Source organism: Xyrauchen texanus, chromosome 22 (assembly GCF_025860055.1).
Source record: "Xyrauchen texanus isolate HMW12.3.18 chromosome 22, RBS_HiC_50CHRs, whole genome shotgun sequence".
Taxonomy (NCBI): domain Eukaryota; kingdom Metazoa; phylum Chordata; class Actinopteri; order Cypriniformes; family Catostomidae; genus Xyrauchen; species Xyrauchen texanus.
This window is the reverse complement of record NC_068297.1, coordinates 12,133,332-12,154,825: the sequence shown is the minus strand read 5'-3', so window position 1 is coordinate 12,154,825 and position 21,494 is coordinate 12,133,332. Positions and strand designations below refer to the sequence as shown.

Sequence of the window (21,494 nt, the reverse complement as noted above, 5' to 3'; positions counted from 1 at the left end):
CAATTGTTAAATTACACATATACTCTGGTGTATTTGTCCTGAGAGCAGGAGTAATGTCCTCTCAAGTGCGGTACTGGAGGAGAGAGGGGCTGACCGCACCAAAAACGTCATAGGAGTTTTTAGGGCACTCATCATTGTACGAGGGTGCTCAGAGAGCCATATTCCTCTTCACCTGTGCCGCTACGGCTTACACAACCCAAATAACCTCAACCATTTAGAACGACAGAGGCATGGTTTAGAGACATATAATTGTATGCCGTGCTTCTAGATGGTAAAAGTGTCAAGAGTATGAGCACTCTCAATGTACACAAAGATGAGCACTCGACACACGTGTGCATCTCTAGCACCACAGCACATGTTGTAACTCTATGCCGTAAAATCATTCGGGTTATTATACTTGTAAGAGTTCGGCAGACACCCCTGTCTACTGTCTTACCTGCCTGAGAAGAGATTGTTAATGAGTTCTGATGCAATAGAGACACACACACAGGCAGAGAGAGATTTCAGCTACAGGTAACATTATATCACAAATGCTGTTGATTTAGTTTAATTTGTATTGAACCTGAACCATTCCTTTAAACTCTTGGTTTGTGCCTTTACACTATGTGACAGTATCTGTTTTGGCTTAAAACATAACCAGATGTATGTGTGTGTATGTACTGTATTTTTAGGTCTGTAGATTTTGGGACGACTTACGAGAAGCTAACTGATAAAGTGATGGGCCGAACGATGCTGAGCTATTTGTACGTCTGTCCGACCAATAAGAGGAAGGTGGGTGATTCCAACAGATCAAAAGTATTAAACTGTAAGAAAGAAAAAATAAAGCTAATATAAATCTTGCTGTCTCTCTTTCTTAGATCCTGATTTTATCTGATCCGGAGGTGGAGAGTAGTTTACTTTTCAGTTCTGATGAAGGAGCTACTTTTCAAAAGTTTAATATTAACTTCTATATCATGAGTCTTCTGTTTCACCCTACGCAGGAGAATTGGATATTAGCCTATAGCCATGATCATAGGGTACACACACACAAGCACACGCCTCAAGAGGCTCTTATTCAAAGAAACAATTAAAAGCAGATAATGTGGATAATTAAGTGTGTGCAAGATAATTACCTTTGTTGGCTGTAGTTAGGGATCTTACAGTGAATTTGTTTATTTTTCATCTGGCTGCAGCTGTACAGCTCGGTGGACTTTGGGAAAAAGTGGATTCTTGTTCATGAGAGAGTAACTCCGGGACGATTCTACTGGTATGACTCACACACTTGCAACTGATTTAATTTAATTTTTTACTGATAAAAATTCTCATATAGCATGCCTCCAGTGCAGTTTCACACTGAAATTTAATCTGACCACAAAAATATACCTGCACACACACACAAACACACTGAAAATTAATCCAGTATTAAACTTACTCTTTACCTCTACATCTGACAATATTACACTTACATACGCATAAACATACTTGTACACTATCAATCTCTATGTCTCTTTCCCTCCCTCTCTCTGTCTCTCTATCAAACTCTATCCATCTCACTGTCATATCACCAGCGCTTCTCTCTCCCCTGTGATTAATATCATCATGTGTGTGGAATTTAGATCAGGTTTTACATTTTAATCCCATTAGTGTGTGTGTGTGTGTGTGTGTGTGTGTGTGTGTGTGTGTGTGTGTGTGTGTGTGTGTGTGTGAGCGTGTATCACTTTGTGCGGACCAAATGTCCCCATAAGGATAGTAAAACCTGAAATGTTTGACTTTGTGGGGACATTTTGTCAGTCCCCATTAGGAAAACTGCTTATAAATCACACTAAATTATGTTTTTTGAAAATGTAAAAAAGGTTTAGGGGTAGGGGTAGGGTTAGGGTTAGGGTTAGGGGATGGAATATATAATTTGTACAGTATAAAAACATTATGTCTATAGAAAGTCCCCATAAAACATGGAAACCCAACGTGTGTGTGTGTTGGGGGGGGGGGGTCAAAGTAACTGGTTGCATGTTGCTGTAGAGACAGCCAACAACATTACTTCACACCTTCAAAAATACATCATGTCTTTCTTTTGCTGCTTCTCTCTGCAGCACAAACAAAACACAATATTCTGCTTGTGTTTGTGTCAGTAAAGCTTTGATGTGTCATGTTTGGTGGCTGCAGAATGACTGGAAACTTGAAAGGTTTAACTTCAGACCTAGATTAAAAGGAACTTTAATGTCACAGTTGTACTGAGTGAGATTTTTTAATTTAGAATGATATTATGAGAGAGGATTTAATCCGAGACTAAGGAAGATGTCTAAACTTGGAAATGAAAATTTTAGAGGGGGTTAATAACAGATTGTGTCTGGGGGATATGATTAAACTCAGACTGTGATCAAGAGACAAGGTTTAATCTTCGACTGGATCTGAAAGAGATATTTGAATTCAGACTGGGATAATGACCATGTTTACATGCACTTATGAAAATGGTTTATTCCAGGGTTTTAGCAGAAAGCGGTGTTCTGAAACGTCATTGTGGCAGGGCTGAGGGCCGGGTCATGATGCTACACACAGAGGGATAAAGCCTGACCTGAGACGTCAGTGCGACAGAGCGAGAGATTTATAGGCAGCTGCCCGTCACCTGTGTGTGTGTTTGTCTTTTTGGTTCAGTTTATTATTAAACTATTTATATTGTTTAGTCGGTTCTCACCTCATCCTTTCCCGTTTATCCCTTTACACTGGTGCCAAAACTTTTGGAAGGAGGAGGGATGCGCCGTAGTAGAGTCCTCGCCACTACCATCCACCCCAATGGAGTAGCCGCAGCCATCTGCCGGGGGACGGAAGAGCCTGAGAGTGGACGAACAGCCACCGACCGCGAGGGGAGAAGGGGCTCTGCCAGGTCAGGGCCGCTGCCAGGGGCGGGGGGAGACACCTAGCAGTGCTAAACGCAGCGGGGTCATGACAACCGCCAACCGCGAGCAGGGAGGAGCTCCCGGCCTAACGTCTGGAGTGGGAGAACCGCTGCCAGGGGTGGGGGAGACCCCTTCTGTTCCCCGAGAATGCGGCGGGGCATTCTGTCCACCAGGGGCCGGAGGACTGCTTCCGATCTGCCTTGGGAGGCATGCCTGTCGACTATTAGAGGATGGAGGAGTGGCCGAGGACCAAGCTACGGCGTATTGGAGAACCGGCGAGTAAGTGTTTTTTTTTCTCTCCTCTCTCTCTCCCACTGCTGCTCTGCATTGGCCTGTCCCTCTCTTTTAAATTTTACTGTGTTTTTTGGAGGTACTTTGCTGTTACAGTGAGTACACTGTGTTTTTAATTATTATTGCTGTCCCCTCCCAGATTCAGAAAGGCAGTGATAACCTGCCGGCAGACGGAGAATCCTTAATGTGGTCATGTAAACACATAAGCACCATTCTGATGGGTATTTGAAGAGTTCTCATGCGTGGAACAGACTGTGACATCAAACGTCATAGGATAGAGTCCAACAACATTTCAACACAGCAGAAAGAATTCAACATTTCTGGAAGTACAATGTGAAAAATCACATACACAATAAAATATACCCATTTATACACACCAATGCGAAATATCGACGGGCGCTCACATTTGCATGTGCGCTTGTACATTGGGGGAATTCCCCCAGATTTATGTAAGAGGGAAACCCTACTATTGCTGTATAATTCCACTGCAGGTTGCGATAGAAAGTGAAGGAAACAAACAGCAAAATCTTTGGAATATCTGAAAATAAAGCAAGCAAAGGAAAGTCTTCCTCGTATCCCATTTGTTATTGTTTGTTATTTACACACTCGTCATGGGAAAATTATGTTGTTGTCGAGAAAGCTGCTTACTGACCATCTGCGTGTATATGGGAGTAAAGAGTACGGTACTTATGCAGTGCATGTAGACAGAAACGCTGTTTTTTCACAATAGCCCACTTTCTCGCAATAAGCTGCTTTCTGATGTCCATGTAAACGTAGTCATGGTATGTGGAGATACTGTAATATCAGACTGGGACTGAAAGATACAGTACTGGGCAAAAGTTTTAGGCACTTTTGAAAAACTTTCAAAGTGAGGCTTTCTTACAAAAATTATTACATAAATAGTATTCATTAATTAATTAGCATCATATAAATTTCAGTAAACAGAAAAAGAGCTAAATCAATATTTGGTGTAAGCACTTTTGCCTTCAAAACCGCACCAATTCTCCTACTTACACCTGGACACAGTATTTCTTGGTTGTTGGCAGATAGGATGTTTCAAGCTTCTTTGAGTATTCACCGCAGTTCTTATTTATTTAGGATGTCTCAATTACTTCTGTGTCTTCATGTAATCCCAGACTGACCCAATGTTCAGTGGGGGGTTCTGTGAGGGTCATGCCATCCGTTGCAGGGCTTGCTGTTCTTCTATTCTATTCTATTTGCAAAAGGAATGTTTGGGAGTATAAAATGTATATTTCCTATTGGGACACTAAAGTAACAGATATAAATAACCATCTTAATTCAAATGTTTTTGTGAAACATCTTATGTGCATAAGACTTTTGCACAGTACTGTATGTTTGAACTCAAACTGAGAATTTGAGAATTTAATCATTGTCATGACCGAAAGAACTAGGTCGCGAGTACAAGCGGCCAAAATGGGTTTCCTCAGAAGGGTGGCAGGCTTCTCCCTTAGAGATAGGGTGTGGAGCTCAGTCATCCGTGAGGAGCTCGGAGTAGAGCCACTGCTCCTTTGCGTCGAATGGAGCCAGTTGAGGTGGTTTGGGCATCTGGTAAGAATGCCCCCTGGGCACCTCCCTAGGGAGGTGTTTCAGGCACATCCAGCTGGGAAGAGGCCTCAGGGAAGACCCAGGACTAGGTGGAGAGATTACATCTCCACTCTGGCCTGGGAACTCTTCGGGGTCCCACAGTCAGAGCTGGTTAGTGTGGCTCGGGATAGGGAAGTTTGGGGCTCCCTGCTGGAGCTGCTGCCCCCGCGACCAGACTTTGGATAAGCGGTTGAATATGGATGGATGGCTTTAATCTTAAACTTGCTGTGAAATAGACTTGCACAGAAATCTAGGGGTAACCATCGATAACCAACTCAATTTCATAGACCACATCTCAAAGACAGTACGATCATGTAGATTTACACTCTGCAATATCAGGAAAATAAGACCCTTCCTCTTTGAACATGTCACAAAACTTCTTGTCCAGAATCCAGCAGCATGTGTGGTCTTTAATGAACCATAGAGAGTGCATGTTACACTACTCTTTGTCTCTCTTCACTGGCTGCCAGTTGATGCACATTTCAAATTCAAGGCTCTGATGCTGGCATACGGTCACTGGGTCTGCTCCATCATACCTAAAATACTTTATTCAGAGCTACGTTCCCACCTGAAGCCTGCAGTCGGCTTATGAGGTGCCAGATGGGCTGGTTTGAGTATTTCTGTAACTTTTGTTCACCTGGGATTGTCACACACAAGTTTATAGAATTTACCCTGAATGGTGCCAAAAACAAAAAGCATCCAGTGAGTGGCAGTTCTACAGATGGATATATATATATATATCCATCCGTAGAACTGTATATAACATTGTAATGCAGCACTTTTCATACCACTGTCTCCTCTAGACGAATCGCTTATGATGTATTATTACACTTTTGTAAGTCGCTTTGGATAAAAGCATCTGATATATATAAACAAATATGTTTAAAATCACAGATTTCAGACTGAGTGAGAGAGATTTTAATACAGATCTTAATGTCAGATTGGGACTCGGACAGAGATTCTTAAAGGGGTTTAATGTCTGATTGTGACTGTGAATGGGGCTTAATATCAAATGAGCGCTATACAGGGGTGTAATATCAGCTTGATACTGAAAGTGAAGAGGTTCCATTTTGAATACTAAAAATTATTCAGTATGAGATTGTAACCATGCTCAAATTGACTGAAGAAGACAATTTGGATGACAAAAGACAGGACGCTGTGATGATTAAAAACCTCAGACAGATGACGTGATGGTGTGTGTGTGTGTTATTGGTAAAAATAGGTAAGATATTAAAGTGTATTGAGAATGTGGTTTGTGGGCAAGCATTTGTAAGATATGTTGTGTGTGTATGTATTTCTGTTGCATGTGTGATTAATTGACATCGGAGCAACAGTAAGGATTCACTGGAGATGGGACTGTCTCCTACTGGAGCAGTGGAATTATGCTGTCCATCACTACCCCCACATCCTTCCTCCATCCATCTTCCATCACTCCATCACTCACATTCTATTATCGTACTCATTCGTCTGTCCCCTGCTAGCACCTCCTTTTCTTTCCTTCTTTCTTTATCTCTTCTCCACTGGAGCCCTTACTGATTGTTTTCCTTTTTTCTGCTCTTTTTGTTTTCTGTCACTTTTTCAGGGCACTTAGTGGTCTGGATAAAGAGGCAGACCTGGTGCACATTGAGGCCCGAACTGACAATGGACGTTAGTCTCTTTTTTTCTTTTCCTCTATTTCTTTGTCTCTTAAATTTTGTCTGTGTTACTCTCTCCTGCTGAAAAGACCAGGATTGCTGGTCACTATGTTGCATTGTGGATGCTGGTGTGGAATATGTGCTATGGTTTATAGTTAAGAAATGTATAAATAGACTCTTTCTGATCTACTGGCTGCACATCATGATGAATGCACATCCTCAGATGTTTCACACACTTTGAAAGCCTAAGAAATGTAGCTTATAAAAATGAAAATTACTATGAGACATGCAGTACGCATTTTTAACTGCTTAAACTATTAGTCCACCTACAGTAAATGTCCTATTAAGTTCAGTTAGGAAACTATACATGGCACAGGCTAATATGTTCAGTTCCCAACACACCTCTACGTAAACCAATCAGGCAATAACACCCTTCTCTCAAAACATAAAAACGGTACTCACCTCAACTGCATTGACTCAAGTTTAGCAGTGCTGCCTTGCATAGCATTCACCCTCCTAAAAAGTAATAAAAATAACTGGAGACTGTAAATGCATGCATTTGTTTAGACATTTTAAAGGGGTCATGACATGAGAAACCAAATTTGCCTTGATCTTTTGGTATATAAGAGGTCTTTGTATCATTAAAACGTCCTGCAAGTTTAATATTTTAAGACGTCCTCCCCATTCTAAACGAATCATTTATTTAATCAAGCTCAAAATACAGCTCGTTCTGGATACATGGTTAGAAGTGGCGTGATCGGTTAGAAGTGGCGTAACAGCGTTTGCATATGACCGCCTCCAGCACAAGATAACTACGCTTTAAGCGCCAAGACAACTACGCTGATTTCAGTATCGCCGTGCGCCTCACAAGTGTTCAGTCGATGGACAGCGAGCTCTGACAGAGACTACTTGTGCACAGGAAAATTACGATGCCACACAGATGTGCTGTTCCTGGCTGTGGTCAAACAAAACCTCTGAATAAGCTGCCGAAAGATCCAGGCGTCAGGGAAAAATGGATGCAGTTTATTTTTTGAGGGCGTCCCAGTCACGGCAGTGTTAACTTAAGCGTTTGTTCTGTACATTTTAAGGATGACTGTTTTGAGAACAAATCTCAATATGATGCTGGCTTTGCCAGAAAACTGTTGCTCAAAGATAAGTCCGTGCCGACTATTCTGGGAACAACGACGGCGCAAACTGTAAGTAATCTATTTTAAACTTTAAACTACTTTTTAAAGCGCAATTTCATTCATTATGAATAATCACAGTGTTTTTACTTAGTTTACTTGCATATTGTTCTGGCTGGGGCGTCAATAATTGATACATAGGCACTGACGTTAGCCAATCATAACAGTGAGCGTTAACACTGAAGTCTTAAATGGAAAACGCCCCCAAAACAGACTGTTTGAATCAGAGGATGAGAAACACGGTGGGAAAAGGTCATAAATCACTAGATTTTAAAAGTTTTTCTTAAAAAAAAATATATTAATACTATAATTGCACCTAAGGGAACATAATAATACAATAAAAAAAACCATGTCATGACCCCTTTAAATGAGCAAGAATGGTATTAGTTCAACAGGACACAGGTATAATGATTTAGGTAATATCTTAGAATATCGGAAGGCAAACATGAAGAGTCAGAACAGGAGTAGGATAGAACAGGGGGAAAACTTTGTCAATAATTTGTCCATGGAAGTCCAGAGTTTAACCCCTTTTACCGTTCTAAATTGTATGTATTTGCGTTCATGAAAGTTTGCTATTGTTCTTCCATTTTTTAACAGTAGCATTTGTAATAATAAGGCCATAACACAGGTTAGACCGTGGATTGCTCCAAATTACTGTGGTTAGGCTAATGTTTATATGTTGTCTTTCCAAAACATACACTATAGTATTTTTTATGAAAAACTAAAAGCCTTTATAAAAACTTTCACAGTTAATAATTTCATGGAGTTCAAAAGGAGATGTTAGGAGATTAAGCTCATTACCTTTCATTGAACCTTTTTCCATAAATGGGAAAATACATTATTCTTTTTACCATTTATGAAAGAATGTCCTACGGGTTTGGATCAAGATAAAGGTGAGTGAATGAGACAGAATAATTATTAAAATAAAAATTAAGTCTTATGGATTCACCCTAACCAGTTTAATATACATCTATACCAGTTACCAGTTAGTGATACTGTAGTAAAAACATTTTAGTTTGGATGATGTGAACTGTATTTTAAAAACCTTGAAATTGATGTTTGGCACACTGTTGCCTCTTTACATAGTCAGTGCTGTTTATAATGTTGGGGCTGTCTTGCAGTTTGGGGTTCGACTTCCTCCATATAGCACTATAAAGTCTCAATATCGAGTGAAGCCCGACTGAATCACACAAGTTTTGCTCTGCACTGTCCTAAAGTCTCTATCTCTGGAGTACGCCGATGTGCGCAGTGGCAGTTCACACGAATGCATGCATTATTCGCCCCGCAAAGATGTTTGTGTCAGATATGAGAAGAATATTTACTGTTTATAGTGCTGAATGTGAGATTAATGCTATTAAATTTGTTTCAGCTGTGGCCACCTGCTAAAGAGAGTCAGGTTACTACAGCAGATACTTCCTGGTTCCAAAGAAGGATAGGGGATTGTGTCCGATCTTAGATCTTCGAGGCTTGAACCGCTCGGTCAAGGCACTCAATTTAAGTGGTAGCGCCAAGCGTTTGTTTGTAAACCGTTATGTTATCTATGCTGGTCCAGCAAAAACCAGCCTAAACCAGCTTAGAAATTCATGCTGGTCTAAGCTGGTGTTTTCAAAAGGGTTACCTCTTTTTCCTCCTGCCTTTCCCTTGTTAGTCTTTTTTTATCTCATCTCTCTATTTCTCTCCCTCTTCCTCCCTCCCTATTACTCTCATCCTGTCTTTCTGACTTTCTCCCCAGCTTCGAATGTTTTTTGTGTGTGTGTTGCAGTGAAAAATGAACAAACGTTCCCTTATCAAAAGCTGCACTTAATGCTGCGCTTGATTCAGCACAGTGGGAACGTATTTTAGGAGTGGCCAGCTGTGAACACGCAGCATCTCGTTACGCTTTTTCAGGGAACAAGGGTGTGGCAGGGTGGAGGGCAGGGCTGGGTCGTGATCCTACACACCCGGTCCCGTATTAGGCTAATTATACCTCCGTGAGGGATAAACGATCCCCTGCAGTTATTAGCCTAATTAGCCTAATACGGGACCGGGTGTGTAGGATCACGACCCGGCCCCGCCCTCCGCCCTGCCACAAAGGATTACAGCAAAGTAACCCAAGACGATTTCTGGACAACAGAAATGTTCAGTGGTAAATGGGTCTGGCCATTTTTATTCCTTTGGGACAGTTTAGTGCACTATTGATATAAGTCTGACACAGCACAACAAGACCCAACCAAGAGACAATCTAACAATCAACTCTCTACATGTGTAAGAGTGTCACTATTTGCAAAGCAAATACATGTTTACATGGAGCATACTCCACCAACAGAAAGTTCAAGCACCTTCTATTTTGAAAATTATAATAATAATTAATAGTTTTATTTGACAAACAAAGCCAAAAAAAAAAAAAAAAAAAAACTTATATATACAGTATATAGAACTTCACAAAAAATATATTTTTTTTAAATATTTAAATTTGTGTATTTTATTTTGTATTAATAATTTAATTTATTTTCTTCTAGCAAACTTATAGTATTATCACTATCAAGTGTTTTAACATAGGTAGTTAGATCAAAGGGTTCCTCCATATCTAAAATACCAATTTATCTATGACTAACACATAATTAAAATTTCTTCTGAAGAATTCATATTTGAACACTCCAGAATGCCTTGCCCCATATTGTAAATGCATTACTATAAATGCAATTTATTTTTGTTAAGGGACCAGTTGAAATGAGTTTGTGTGGTAATACATTCTTTATTTGTATTGAACTTTTCTTTAAATTAAAAGTTGAGTAAAAACTTTCCAATGTTAAAATAATTACAGCTTGTGTTTTGTCTCTCTGAATTCTTAAGTAAACATTTCCATTTTGTTCTGTGAAACTTGAAGCCGATTAGTGATAAACAATTTGTTGTCCCTATTCGTGCTGTTCTTCACTTATCTCTCTCTTTCTTGCTCTCTTACACTTTCTCTTTTTCTCTTCTTACTTGTACTTCCACCTCCTCTTTCTCTCCCTTTTGAGTGAGGATGGATTGCTAGTAAAGAAACTGATAATGGAGAACACTGATTAATTTGGCTAGACATAGAATTATGTGGGGTGTTTGTAAAGGTTCTTGATAGTGTTTGTTGTGTGGGTGTGTGTGCTGGAGAGAGTGATAGAGAGATTGATCATCTGTTTTGTTTGTGTAGATCAACGCGTTCTTGTGCACAAGTGTATCCTGTGTTGATAAATCTGTTTGTGTGTGTATGTGTGTGTGTGTCTCACAGAAATGCAGTATATTACCTGCCGAGCACAGAAGTGTTCAGAGGAAGGTAGGCAGTATCCATTCAGTGGCCGAATCGACACCAACTCCCTGGTTGTGCAAGACCAATACATCTTCCTACAGGTACAGAAAAGTGTGTGTGTCTGTGTTTATAGTAGAACTATGTCTTCATAAAGTACATAAGCGTATATGATTTAGACAGGTGTGGGACATATATAAAATGTGTGTGTTTGTCACCGTAATCTCTGTCTGACTCTTTTTATAGCCTTTCTTTTATCTCTGTCAGTGTCTCTGTGAGTGATAACGTCCTGGTTACTTTCGTAACCTCAAGGAACGAGACGTTGTGTCTATGTAGTGGTGGTGGTGTAGTGGTCTAAACCACATAACTGGTAAACTGGTAATCAGAAGGGCGCTGGTTCGATCCCCACAACCACCGCCATTGTGTCCTTGTAAGAATGTAAAAATTTTGTGATACTAGGGGTCGCCCTTGGGAACCCCAAACACCTCTGACCTTTGAGGTTCATCAAGGTCAATGGGAATTGGTGAGTGGAATTTGCATGCCACTCCCCTGGACATACGGGTATAAAAGGAGCTGGCTAGAATCCACTCATTCAGGTTTTGTGCTGAGGAGCCGAGACAGGGTCCCGGCCATTTCAGCGGGTAGTTCAGTGTTATGACAGGAGGAACACAATGTCTCATGGAATGGAGGTTACGAAATTAAACAGGACGTTCCTTATCTGACACTAGGGGTCCCTATACGAATCGCCACAACTAGCTGAACTGTGTTACGTGGAGTGGTGGAGAACACTGAGTGCCTCTTAGCCAGCGCACCTGGCCGTCACGTAACCTCCCCCAACACTCCTACGAGCATTGTATGGTCCCCCGCACCTCAGGGACAAGTCAACATCCCATAAGGGGGACAGGCCACCCCAGCCGTGGCCTCTTCTCCTCTTTTTTCTCCCCAAAAAAGAGTGGAAATCATTCAGCAGGCACCATAAGTGTAGGGGAGGGGAGGCAATTGTGTTGAAATATGTCACATGGTCTTACTGAGTTTTGTCTGCAGTTTTGCATGTGGAGAAGTCCCCATGGTAGGTCCTACCCAGAGGGGATGGAGCTCTACAAACTCGGTGACTGGTGGTAGAGGGGAACTCTGCCCAAAGAAGACGTAGGTTTACCAACGGGGAAACTGTCTCGCTGAAAATACATCACAAGGGGTTACAAACAGGCAACCAGTGCATGTGGAGCACCTACCCCAGTACAGGGGCTAATAGCACACGTACTGGGCCAGCATCTAGTTTCTCCACGAACTTGCCTGCCACAGGGTTAAGGAGGAAGAACATCCAGGGTCCACGACCTCGTGAACACGGGTGGGGGTAAAAAGCGCACGTCTCCCCACCCCCGCAGAAATGCAAGGTCCATCCAAGAGTTGAACAAGCGACTGCAGATCGGCGTGATGACCATGAGATATGCCCCACGGCGCCATGCCCATCTCGGGACACGAGTCTGAAGCCTGTGCTGAAGCAGTCTCTAATGCATCAATTGGAGCACCACGCTGAGGGGGCTCAAACCCTGAACTCGTGGCCATGCTGAGTCTAGGGACATCGAAGAAGTTACCTGGCTCCGGGTACCAACCATAGGACTGGTCAACGATGGGAGAGGAGGGGAACCGTCCTCGTAAACCATCAAAATCTCCTAGGCATGAGTGATTCTCCTCCTAGCCCTCCACCGGGGCATGGAGTAGTCTTCATAACAACTCCAGGCCTGCAACGGATCTCCACATCCCTGCTTCGCTCATATCGGTGGTGCTTAGAAGCCTTTCTCGGGTTCTTGGCAGCGGGCTGTGAGACAAGGGGCATCTGCTTCCTGCAAGTGGCTCTACGCCAGGGCCAGGCCACTGGACCAGGCTGCGGTGGAGCCGCTGTCACCGCCGCAGGGGGTGACACTGGCGGGATCTTGAGCTGTGCCAGGGGAGGATATATTGAATAGCTTCTGTCTACTTCTTAACCACGAAGAACTGCTGGGAAAATTCCTTGATGGTGTCGCCAAATAGGCCAATCTGGGAGACGAGGGCGTCAAGGAACCGTACCTTGACCTCCCTCATCTTGATCAAGCTGAGCCATAGGTGGCGCTCCTGAACCACCAGGGTGGACATCGCCTGCCTGAGAATGCGTGCCGTGACCTTTGTCACCCGGAGGGCAAGATCAGTCGCTGTGCACAGCTACTACCTCAATCCCGGGTCAGAACTACCCTCGTGCAGATCTTATAGCGACATGACCAGTGGCACTGTAAGCCTTAGCCGCCAGTGACAACATAAGCTTACAGGCCCTGGACAGGAGTCTCGGATGATTCCGCCAGGTGGCGGTGTTTTGCGGACACAGGTGTACCGCAACCGTCTTTTCCACCTAGGGAATCACCGAGTACCCCCTGGCAGCCCCACCATCTAGGGTAGTGAGAGCGGAGGAGCTCAGAGATCGGGAGCAGGCAGTAAAAGGTGCCTGCCATGACCTTGTGAGCTCCTCATGCACCTCCGGGAAGAAAGGGACCGGGGCATGGCACGGTATCATCAAACCTCAAGGGTTCAGGGTGGGGAGGAGGATTCCACCCCGATGCTCACAGCCATCCGGGCAAGCATGACCACCAGCTGCTTGTCGGCCTGCGACTGGGCGACCACACCTGAAGGTGAGAGTCCAGTCAAGACGTCCCCATCAGACTGGACCAGTCCGTTCTCTGATAATGCGATCAAGAGCTCATCCGCTTTGCGAGCCCCGAATGAGTTTGCGAACTTTGCCTGAGACGAGCCGGCGGTCTCCTCACAGAACTCGACCTGGGCAAAAGAGTATCCTGGGGAATGAGAGGTCTGTGGGGGTTTACCCGGCTGAGCGGCTCCCATTGGGATTCCCAAATCGGCCCCAGTGCTAACCGACGTGGCCTCATGCCTATAGGTAGAAGGGGTGGTGTCTCTGCGCGCGAGGCAGCGATCGTGGCCGTCTGCAGTGGAGAGGTAACGACCGCAACCTGGAATTATACAAAGATGAAAATCTTTAAAAAGATGCTCTCCGTCAGTGCCTCTCTTTTAGAAAGGAAATATACTCTTTTAGAGGAAAAATATAGCCTTTTAGACTGCTGAAGCACCCAGGGGCATTCTCTGCACTCGACCGGTGCACGAGTGGGAGAAACCGCTGTAATGCGCAATAAATCCAACAGCTTTCAGAGATGAATGGAATGGCATAGGGATTCAGCTCACTGAACACAACTGCTCGGCTCCGAAGAAAAGATCTGAATGAGTGGTTGCGAGCGAGCTCCTTTTATACCCGTATGTCCGGGGGATTGGCATGCAAATTCCACTTGCCATTTCCCATTGGCCTTTTCTCAAAGATCAGAGGTGTTTAGGGCTCCCAAAGGCCACCCCTAGTGTCACTACATCGACACAACTTCGAGTGAGTGACAGATAGGGAACCACTGAGACCAGCCTCTCTGTCTATAACAGAAGTCCAGGGGAGCACAGGTTTTTGAGTGAGAATCCCAAACCTGTTCCCCCCTCTGTCAATGCAAGCAACGTTCTTTTGACTTTCATTGCTTTAAGCTGTTGGATTTTAGTTGACAGAGAATAATGAGGTTCTAGATTAAAAAGCACAGAACAAGAGACTGTCTGACACCATACACCTCTCACAGGAAAAACGCTGTGCAACCCAACACAGTCCCCACCCTGCCAAAGTGGGCACACACACAGTCTTATTCTGTGAACATCTGAGGTCTATTGAGACTGGATCAATTGGTTTGCAGCCTAATAGCAACAATCCACCTGATAACAGTTTATACAACGTGTATGTGTGTGTGTGTGTGTGTGTGTGTGTGTGTGTGTATAGTTGTGACTCACAGGTAAATTTGAGTTCTGACTTGCAGGTGCTTTTCTGATTTGCTCCATATCAGTGGCTCTCAACTGATTTTGATTTAGCACCCACATTTTATATTGGACATCACATTTTGCTCATGGTTTTCGATGGCATCTTCTCCCAAGTCACAAATGAATTCACACCAAAATACTATAGAATTTGATTGGACATTCTGACTTTAACATCAACAACAGAAGATATTGAATGAGTTTTCTCCTACCTATTAGAAGTTGATAACTTATTTATTTTGATCCTAACTTTGCACAGATATATAGTAAATTGCATTTCATTGTAACATAGCATTGTTTTCAGAATAGACTTGTGACCCAGCAGTTGAGAATCCCTTCTATATGTAGCCCTTGTTAGTGTGCATTTTCTGACTTTTGTGTATGTGTGTGTATATCAGCTAACCACTGCAGGTAGAACCACGTACTTTGTGTCCTATTATCGAGGGCCCTTCAGGACCATACAACTCCCTAAATACTGTCTACCCAAAGTAAGATACATGACACAGCACTAGCTGTCACAGCTGTCAGGTGAAATGTGTGTGTGTGTGTGTGTATGGCTCTTACAGCTGTTCTCTGTGCAGGACATGCATATTGTCAGTACAGATGAGGGGCAGGTGCTGGCAGCTGTACAGGAGTGGAATGAAAATGACACCTACAGTCTCTACATCTCTGACACACCAGGAGTCTTCTTCACCCGCTCACTCCCAAACCTCCGCACCTCCCGCGGGCTCGCAGGAAACCTCTTTGTAGATGTATATAAGGTCTGCGATAGTTAATCACTGTGTTTTGATCATTTTTGAGTGTGTGGTCTGTTAGAGTTTTGGGGTGCTTGCCAATTAAATTTAAGAAGTAGATGACCTTGAATATTCACAAATATATATTTGTAAAATGAGGAAAACTATTGTTATTATCATGGCTTTTTCCAGGAATTAGGAAAGTAGAACAATGAAGAGAGCAATGAAGTACAATGCAAAGTACAGATTGTTTGAAGTTATAATAATAAACAATATTAATGCAGAGATATGAATAACATCTATTAATTAGAGTAAGTGAAAACATTAAAAAACTGAGGTATAAGCAAAGAGTTATCCATAATAACAAAGAACTTGAAATCCTCTAATTTTCCTTTTCCATCGGTGGATGTAAAGGAGTCCACATTAATATCTGTCATTTAAAATGTGTTATTTCAAATAGAAAATATATGTAACTTGGAGGGTTAATTCACCCCAAAATCAAAATTCTCTCATGATTTACTTACTTTTAAGCCATCCTAGTTGCGTGTGACTCCTTCTATAGCTGAACCAAAATGAAGATATTTATAAGCCCTTTTCAGCTCGGTTTGTTCATGTAATGCAAGTAAACGGGTGCCACCAGGCTAAAATGGATATTTAGGCAGCATAAAAGTAAACCACACGACTCCTGAACTGTGTAAAAAATAAATTGATAATTCAAACTTTATTAACTTTTAAAAATCGTTTCCTGCCAGCTGTCGTCACATCACGTTACCGTCACATGACGTAAGCGCAATGGCACGTTCACATGAGATGCCGGAATCATGTGCTTTGTTTACAACAGAGGAGCAAGCATCATGCGAGAGTTTGGTCATTTCAAACAGCAATCCAGCACTGGCTGGAAGCAAGGATTTGAAGTTAAAAACTTTTTAATTATCAATTTGTTTCTTTCACAAACCTATTGATTGACAACTGAAGTCATGTGGATTACTTGTATGCTAAATATGCCTTTTGGAACGTCAAACAGCCATCAGCCTGATGGCACACATTTACTTGTATTGTATGGATAAACAGCTGAAATGGGCTTATAAAATTCTTAATTTCGGTTGTGCTGAATAAGGATAGTCATACACATCTGGGATGATGTAAAGGTAAGGAAATCATGAGAAAAATTTCCTTTTTTTTAACTATCCCTTTAAGTATTTGAGTTCAGATTCATTATTTTCTGTCTTGCTTTGTGAAGGTGTTGGGTGTTAGTGGGCTGATCATAGCCAATAAGAAAGAAGACATGCAAATGAAAACTTACATCACCTACAACAAAGGCCAGACATGGAGCTTACTGCAACCTCCAGCAAAAGACGTAAAAGGACATGACATCAGTTGCAACCTGGTGAGAATCACTAGAATAAACCTATTCAGGTAAACTGGCAGCCAAATGTTTGGAATAATGTACATATTTTGCTGTTTCAGAAGTAAATTGGTACTTTAATTTACCAAAGTGGCAATCAGCTGATCACAAAGTAAAGTCAGGACATTACTAATGAAAAGAAACAGCAACATCACTATTTGAAAAAAGTCATTATTTTATCAAATCTAGACAGGCCCCATTTCCAGCAGCCATCACTCCAACACCTTATCCTTGAGTAATCATGCTCAATTGGTCATTTGGTACTAGAAAATCACTTGACATTATATCAAGCACTGCTGAAAGCTATTTGGTTTGTTAAATGAAGCTTAACATTGTCTTGTTTTTGAGTTGCCACATAATGCAATAGACTGGCATGTCTTAATGTCAATATTAGGTCAAAAATGGCAAAAAAGAAACAGCTTTCTCTAGAAGCATGTCAGTTAATCATTGATTTGAGGCACGAATGCTATATAATGCTTGAAATTGAAAAAAAGAAAATTGAAGATTTCATACAAGGGTGTAAACTACAGTCTTCAAAAACAAAGGACAACAGGCTCTAAAAAGGACATAAAGAGATGTGGAAGGCCAGATGTACAACTAAACAAGAGGATAAGTACATCAGAGTCTCTAGTTTGAGAAATAGATGCCTCACATGTTCTCAGCTGATAGCTTCATTGAATTCTAGCTGCTTAACCCCACTTACAACAGTAAAGAAAAGACTCAGGGGTGCAGGCCTTATGGGCATAATTGCAGATAAAATTACTATTACAATTTTTAAACTAAACTACTTATATCTTAAACTACTTCAAAGTGTTCTCATCAAAAAATCCTCCATGTGCAGCAATGACAGTGTTGCAGATCCTTGGCATACTAGCTGCCAGTTTGTACAGATACTCAGGTGACATTTCATCCTATGCTTCCTTTAGCACTTGCCATAAATTTGTCTGTCTTGTCAGGCACTCGCGCACCTTACAGTCTAGCTGATCCCACAAAAGCTCAATGGGGTTAAGATCCATAACACTCTTTTCCAATTATCTGCTGTCCAATGTCTGTGTCTTTGCCCACTGTAACCTTTTCTTTTTGTTTTTCTGTTTCAAAAGTGTCCTGACTATACATTATGATCAGTTGAATGCCTTTTTAGTGAATACAAGTAACAATTTCTTTCCATAAGAGCAAAATCGTTTGGCCGCTAGTGTATAAATTCCCTAATAAATTCAAATGTTTCCATACTCTTGCAAAAAAAGACATCCAAACAAGACATAAAACATAAAAAATAAAGCATTTGAAATTCCTAAACATTACTGAACTCCAGTAAAAGGCATGTTATAACAAGTGTTTAATGATACACCTGTGCTACACTAGTATTGCAGCAAACTACTAATGGTGTTATTTTGGTACCTGTAACAATGGGTAAAATGGAAAGGAGGCTGCAGGAACCAGACAAACCATCAAAATAATGTTTAATGAGAAATTAAAACATAAAGACAAAACATAAACACAAACGCACACACTGCAGCTGCATGTGGCTCCCTCCCAAACTGCAGTGTCCCGCTGCATTTATCCCTCTCCTCGGCTGATTAGCCCGATTGGGGGCTGGGCGTGCATTATTCTACACAATTGTTGCTGTATAAATACATGTATGCAGCTGCAAATGCGGCTTCTATTTAAAGATGGAGTAAAAATGGATGGCTCTCAAAGTATTCGGTGAGTCACGTCCACATCAGAAACTTGCAGAATTAAGAACAGTTTAGAAATAGCAGTTCCCCTTCTGACACTCACTCGACGTTGTGTCGATGTAGTGACACTAGGGGTGTCTCTTGAGAGCCTCGGTTACCTCTTATCTTTGAGAAAAGGCCAATGAGAATTGGCAAACAGAATTTGCATGCCCCTCCCCCGGACACACTTGTATAAAATGAGGGGAGCGTGAGTCTGTTCAGACATTTTCTTCGGAGCCGAGCGGTTGTGTTTCAACGAGCTGAGTAAAACCCACTGCTGTTCCACTCAACTCAAAATGAGTATACGCTGTTGGTGATACGGCGCATTTCAATGGCTTTTCTCTTCTTTTGCACGCCAGTGCAGACTACGCCCGTGGGCACTTCGACAGCCCTCTATATATTTCTCTGAAAGAGTAAGACACAATGAATGTCTTTTTAAAGATGCATCTTTTTCAAGACGCCCTTCCGTCTCTGTGTCATTCCTGGATGCGGTCGTTACCTCTCCACTTCTGACGGCCACGGGAGCTGCCTCACGTGTCTGGGCAGAGATCACACTGAGGCAGCGTTTGTGGATGGTTCATGTTCGCACTGTGAGAACATGACCATGGCAACGTTGCGGTCGCAGCTTTCCTTCTTCCAGGGGAAAGGCACTCTAGCCGCCCCCCACATCGTGCCTTCTATCCACAGGTATAGGGCCGGTGCGGCTGGCGCTGGAGGCGATTTTGGGAATTTTCTGGGAATAGCACTAGTCTCTGTAAACAGCAGGGAAAAAATTGGCCTTAGGTTGAGGTCAGTTTGGTGGTTGTTAGTTCGAGAACACTATTTTGCTACTATTTCAAAACTTACTTCACAGTACCAATAGAAAGTCAGTATAAATGGGTTTGAAGACATCAATTTTCATATTTCTTTTTCTTTCCTGTGATATTAAAATGATCTTTGATAACAGGGGTCTTTAATTGTGTCTGAGTGTATGTCAAGTCATTTTTATTTGTATTGCGCCTTTCACAACACACATCGTTTCAAAGCAGCTTTACAGAAGATCATGCATTAACAGAAAATGAAACTGTAATATCTATAATGTCTTAGAGTCATCAATATGTAGTTTGATCAAATACAATTGTGAATTGTGTTTAAAAATAAGTAATTAAATAATAATTGTATTTATAACCCCAGTGATCAAGTTGAAGGCCACTGTGCAAGGAATACAAAACTCTATAAGATGTTGGTTAATGTGGATGTGTGCATGTCTTTTTTGGAAAGACATGCTAAGTCTGGTGGAATTTTAAAGCACCTTGTTCATTGCTGAGAAAAATGCTGAGAAAACATTGTAACACAATAATGATTTTTATCCTGTTACAGTTGCACAACCTCTAGAACCTCTAATACAGCTTGACACTCCTACTGACACACCCACTTGTAAACACCCACCCACCCACTTAAACACACTCACTGTATCAGACACCCATCATAAACAGTCAGACCCATTACACTGCTGCCACGTTCAATTTATTTAATCATCTTCTGCATCAGACATGCCCATTAGACCCAGTAACAGCATTATACTGCAGCCACACCTACTTAGATTCACACCCACTCCATCAAACACTCCTAACAGAGCTAGTAATTATCATTTTACTGCACCATTTTAATTACAAAAACATTACAGCATTCCACACACACATTTCTTGTTTGAAGCACTTTCACAGTGGTACCTTGCAGAGAGCAACCACTTTTGTGTCACAGTGTGATGAGGGTGAACCACAAGGCACCAAATAATAGCTCTGAATTCAGTGCTCTCTGATGGTTTGATCAAGACACACTACCTTCTCTGAATCTTTATAATGACATTCACTGATGTTTTACACTGTTCTGGAAGATTTCAATTAAGACATAAAGTGAACAACTGAAGTTCATTTATCAGTAGATCTCTGTAAATCTGAATTGCTTTTTTATGCTGCACAGACAAACAGTGGGCTTGTTTTTTTCACGTATTGTCATCCATTAGAAAGAGTAGATGAAACAAGTTTTGGGTATTTGGGATTGGGACCTAATTTCAAACTTTAAACATAGAGGCATGTACGCACAGTCACCTTGCGAGAACAATGGTTTGTTTATTTTTAAGCTGCTAGATGTTGCACAGCAATTAGCCTTGAATGTGGATGATTTGTATTTTTGACTGTACTGATTTATGATGGACATTGTGGGTAGGAAAATTCAAATTTGAAATCCCCTTAAATCACATGAATGGACTCTAAAATCAAGATTTGATTTTGCAAGTTTCCAAAAGAACTGGGTCATTCTAATTATAAGTGGTACTATAAATACAGACAGAAGCTGCAGATAATCCGAAACAGATTAATTTGCACTGCTTTTGAAGGCTGATGCTACAGTTTGTCAAATCAGGTGAGATTATGTAGATAAATGTAATTGTATTGTCACAAATTTTAATACAATGTAATGTTCTGATTTTCAGCCATCATGCTCCTTGCACCTTCACCTGCAGATGTCTGAAAACCCCTACATACCTGACACTATCTCCACCAAACAGTCCGCTCCAGGGATTATAGTGGCCACAGGTGTGTGTGTAACTGTGCCAGTTCCTTTATTGTTTTTTATGCTTGTGCCCTGACAAGTATCCTCAGGAGTTTTTGAAAAATTAGGATAAAGAATGGGTTTAAAATGCATCATTTAAATGCATACAAATTTTGAGCGGTCACATCATGGCTTGTTGCATCCCTCTGTTTTTGGCTGCACAGTTCTGGTTGGCATGGTTAGAACAAAAACAAATTTTACTCTGTTCTTTTGCTTGTCAGACTCATTACAAAGATTTCTTGAGACCTCAAACACAAATGGCTTCCTGCATGAACTTAGATAGATGCACGCTCACTAAGTTAGCCATGCAGAGCACAAAG

General features: G+C 41.7%; 1 protein-coding gene across 1 annotated transcript in view; it reads left to right on the top strand.

Annotated features, from left to right (window-relative positions):
- Positions 1-21,494, top strand: part of LOC127662319 (VPS10 domain-containing receptor SorCS3-like) — a 122,338-nt gene that overhangs the window by 78,042 nt on the left and 22,802 nt on the right. The window contains exons 4-12 of the mRNA XM_052153447.1: positions 672-771; positions 858-1,016; positions 1,173-1,246; positions 6,352-6,416; positions 10,832-10,950; positions 15,127-15,216; positions 15,310-15,489; positions 16,703-16,849; positions 21,056-21,158. Of these exons, the coding sequence (XP_052009407.1) occupies positions 672-771; positions 858-1,016; positions 1,173-1,246; positions 6,352-6,416; positions 10,832-10,950; positions 15,127-15,216; positions 15,310-15,489; positions 16,703-16,849; positions 21,056-21,158 (1,037 nt within the window). The remainder of the gene's footprint in view (positions 1-671; positions 772-857; positions 1,017-1,172; positions 1,247-6,351; positions 6,417-10,831; positions 10,951-15,126; positions 15,217-15,309; positions 15,490-16,702; positions 16,850-21,055; positions 21,159-21,494) is intronic.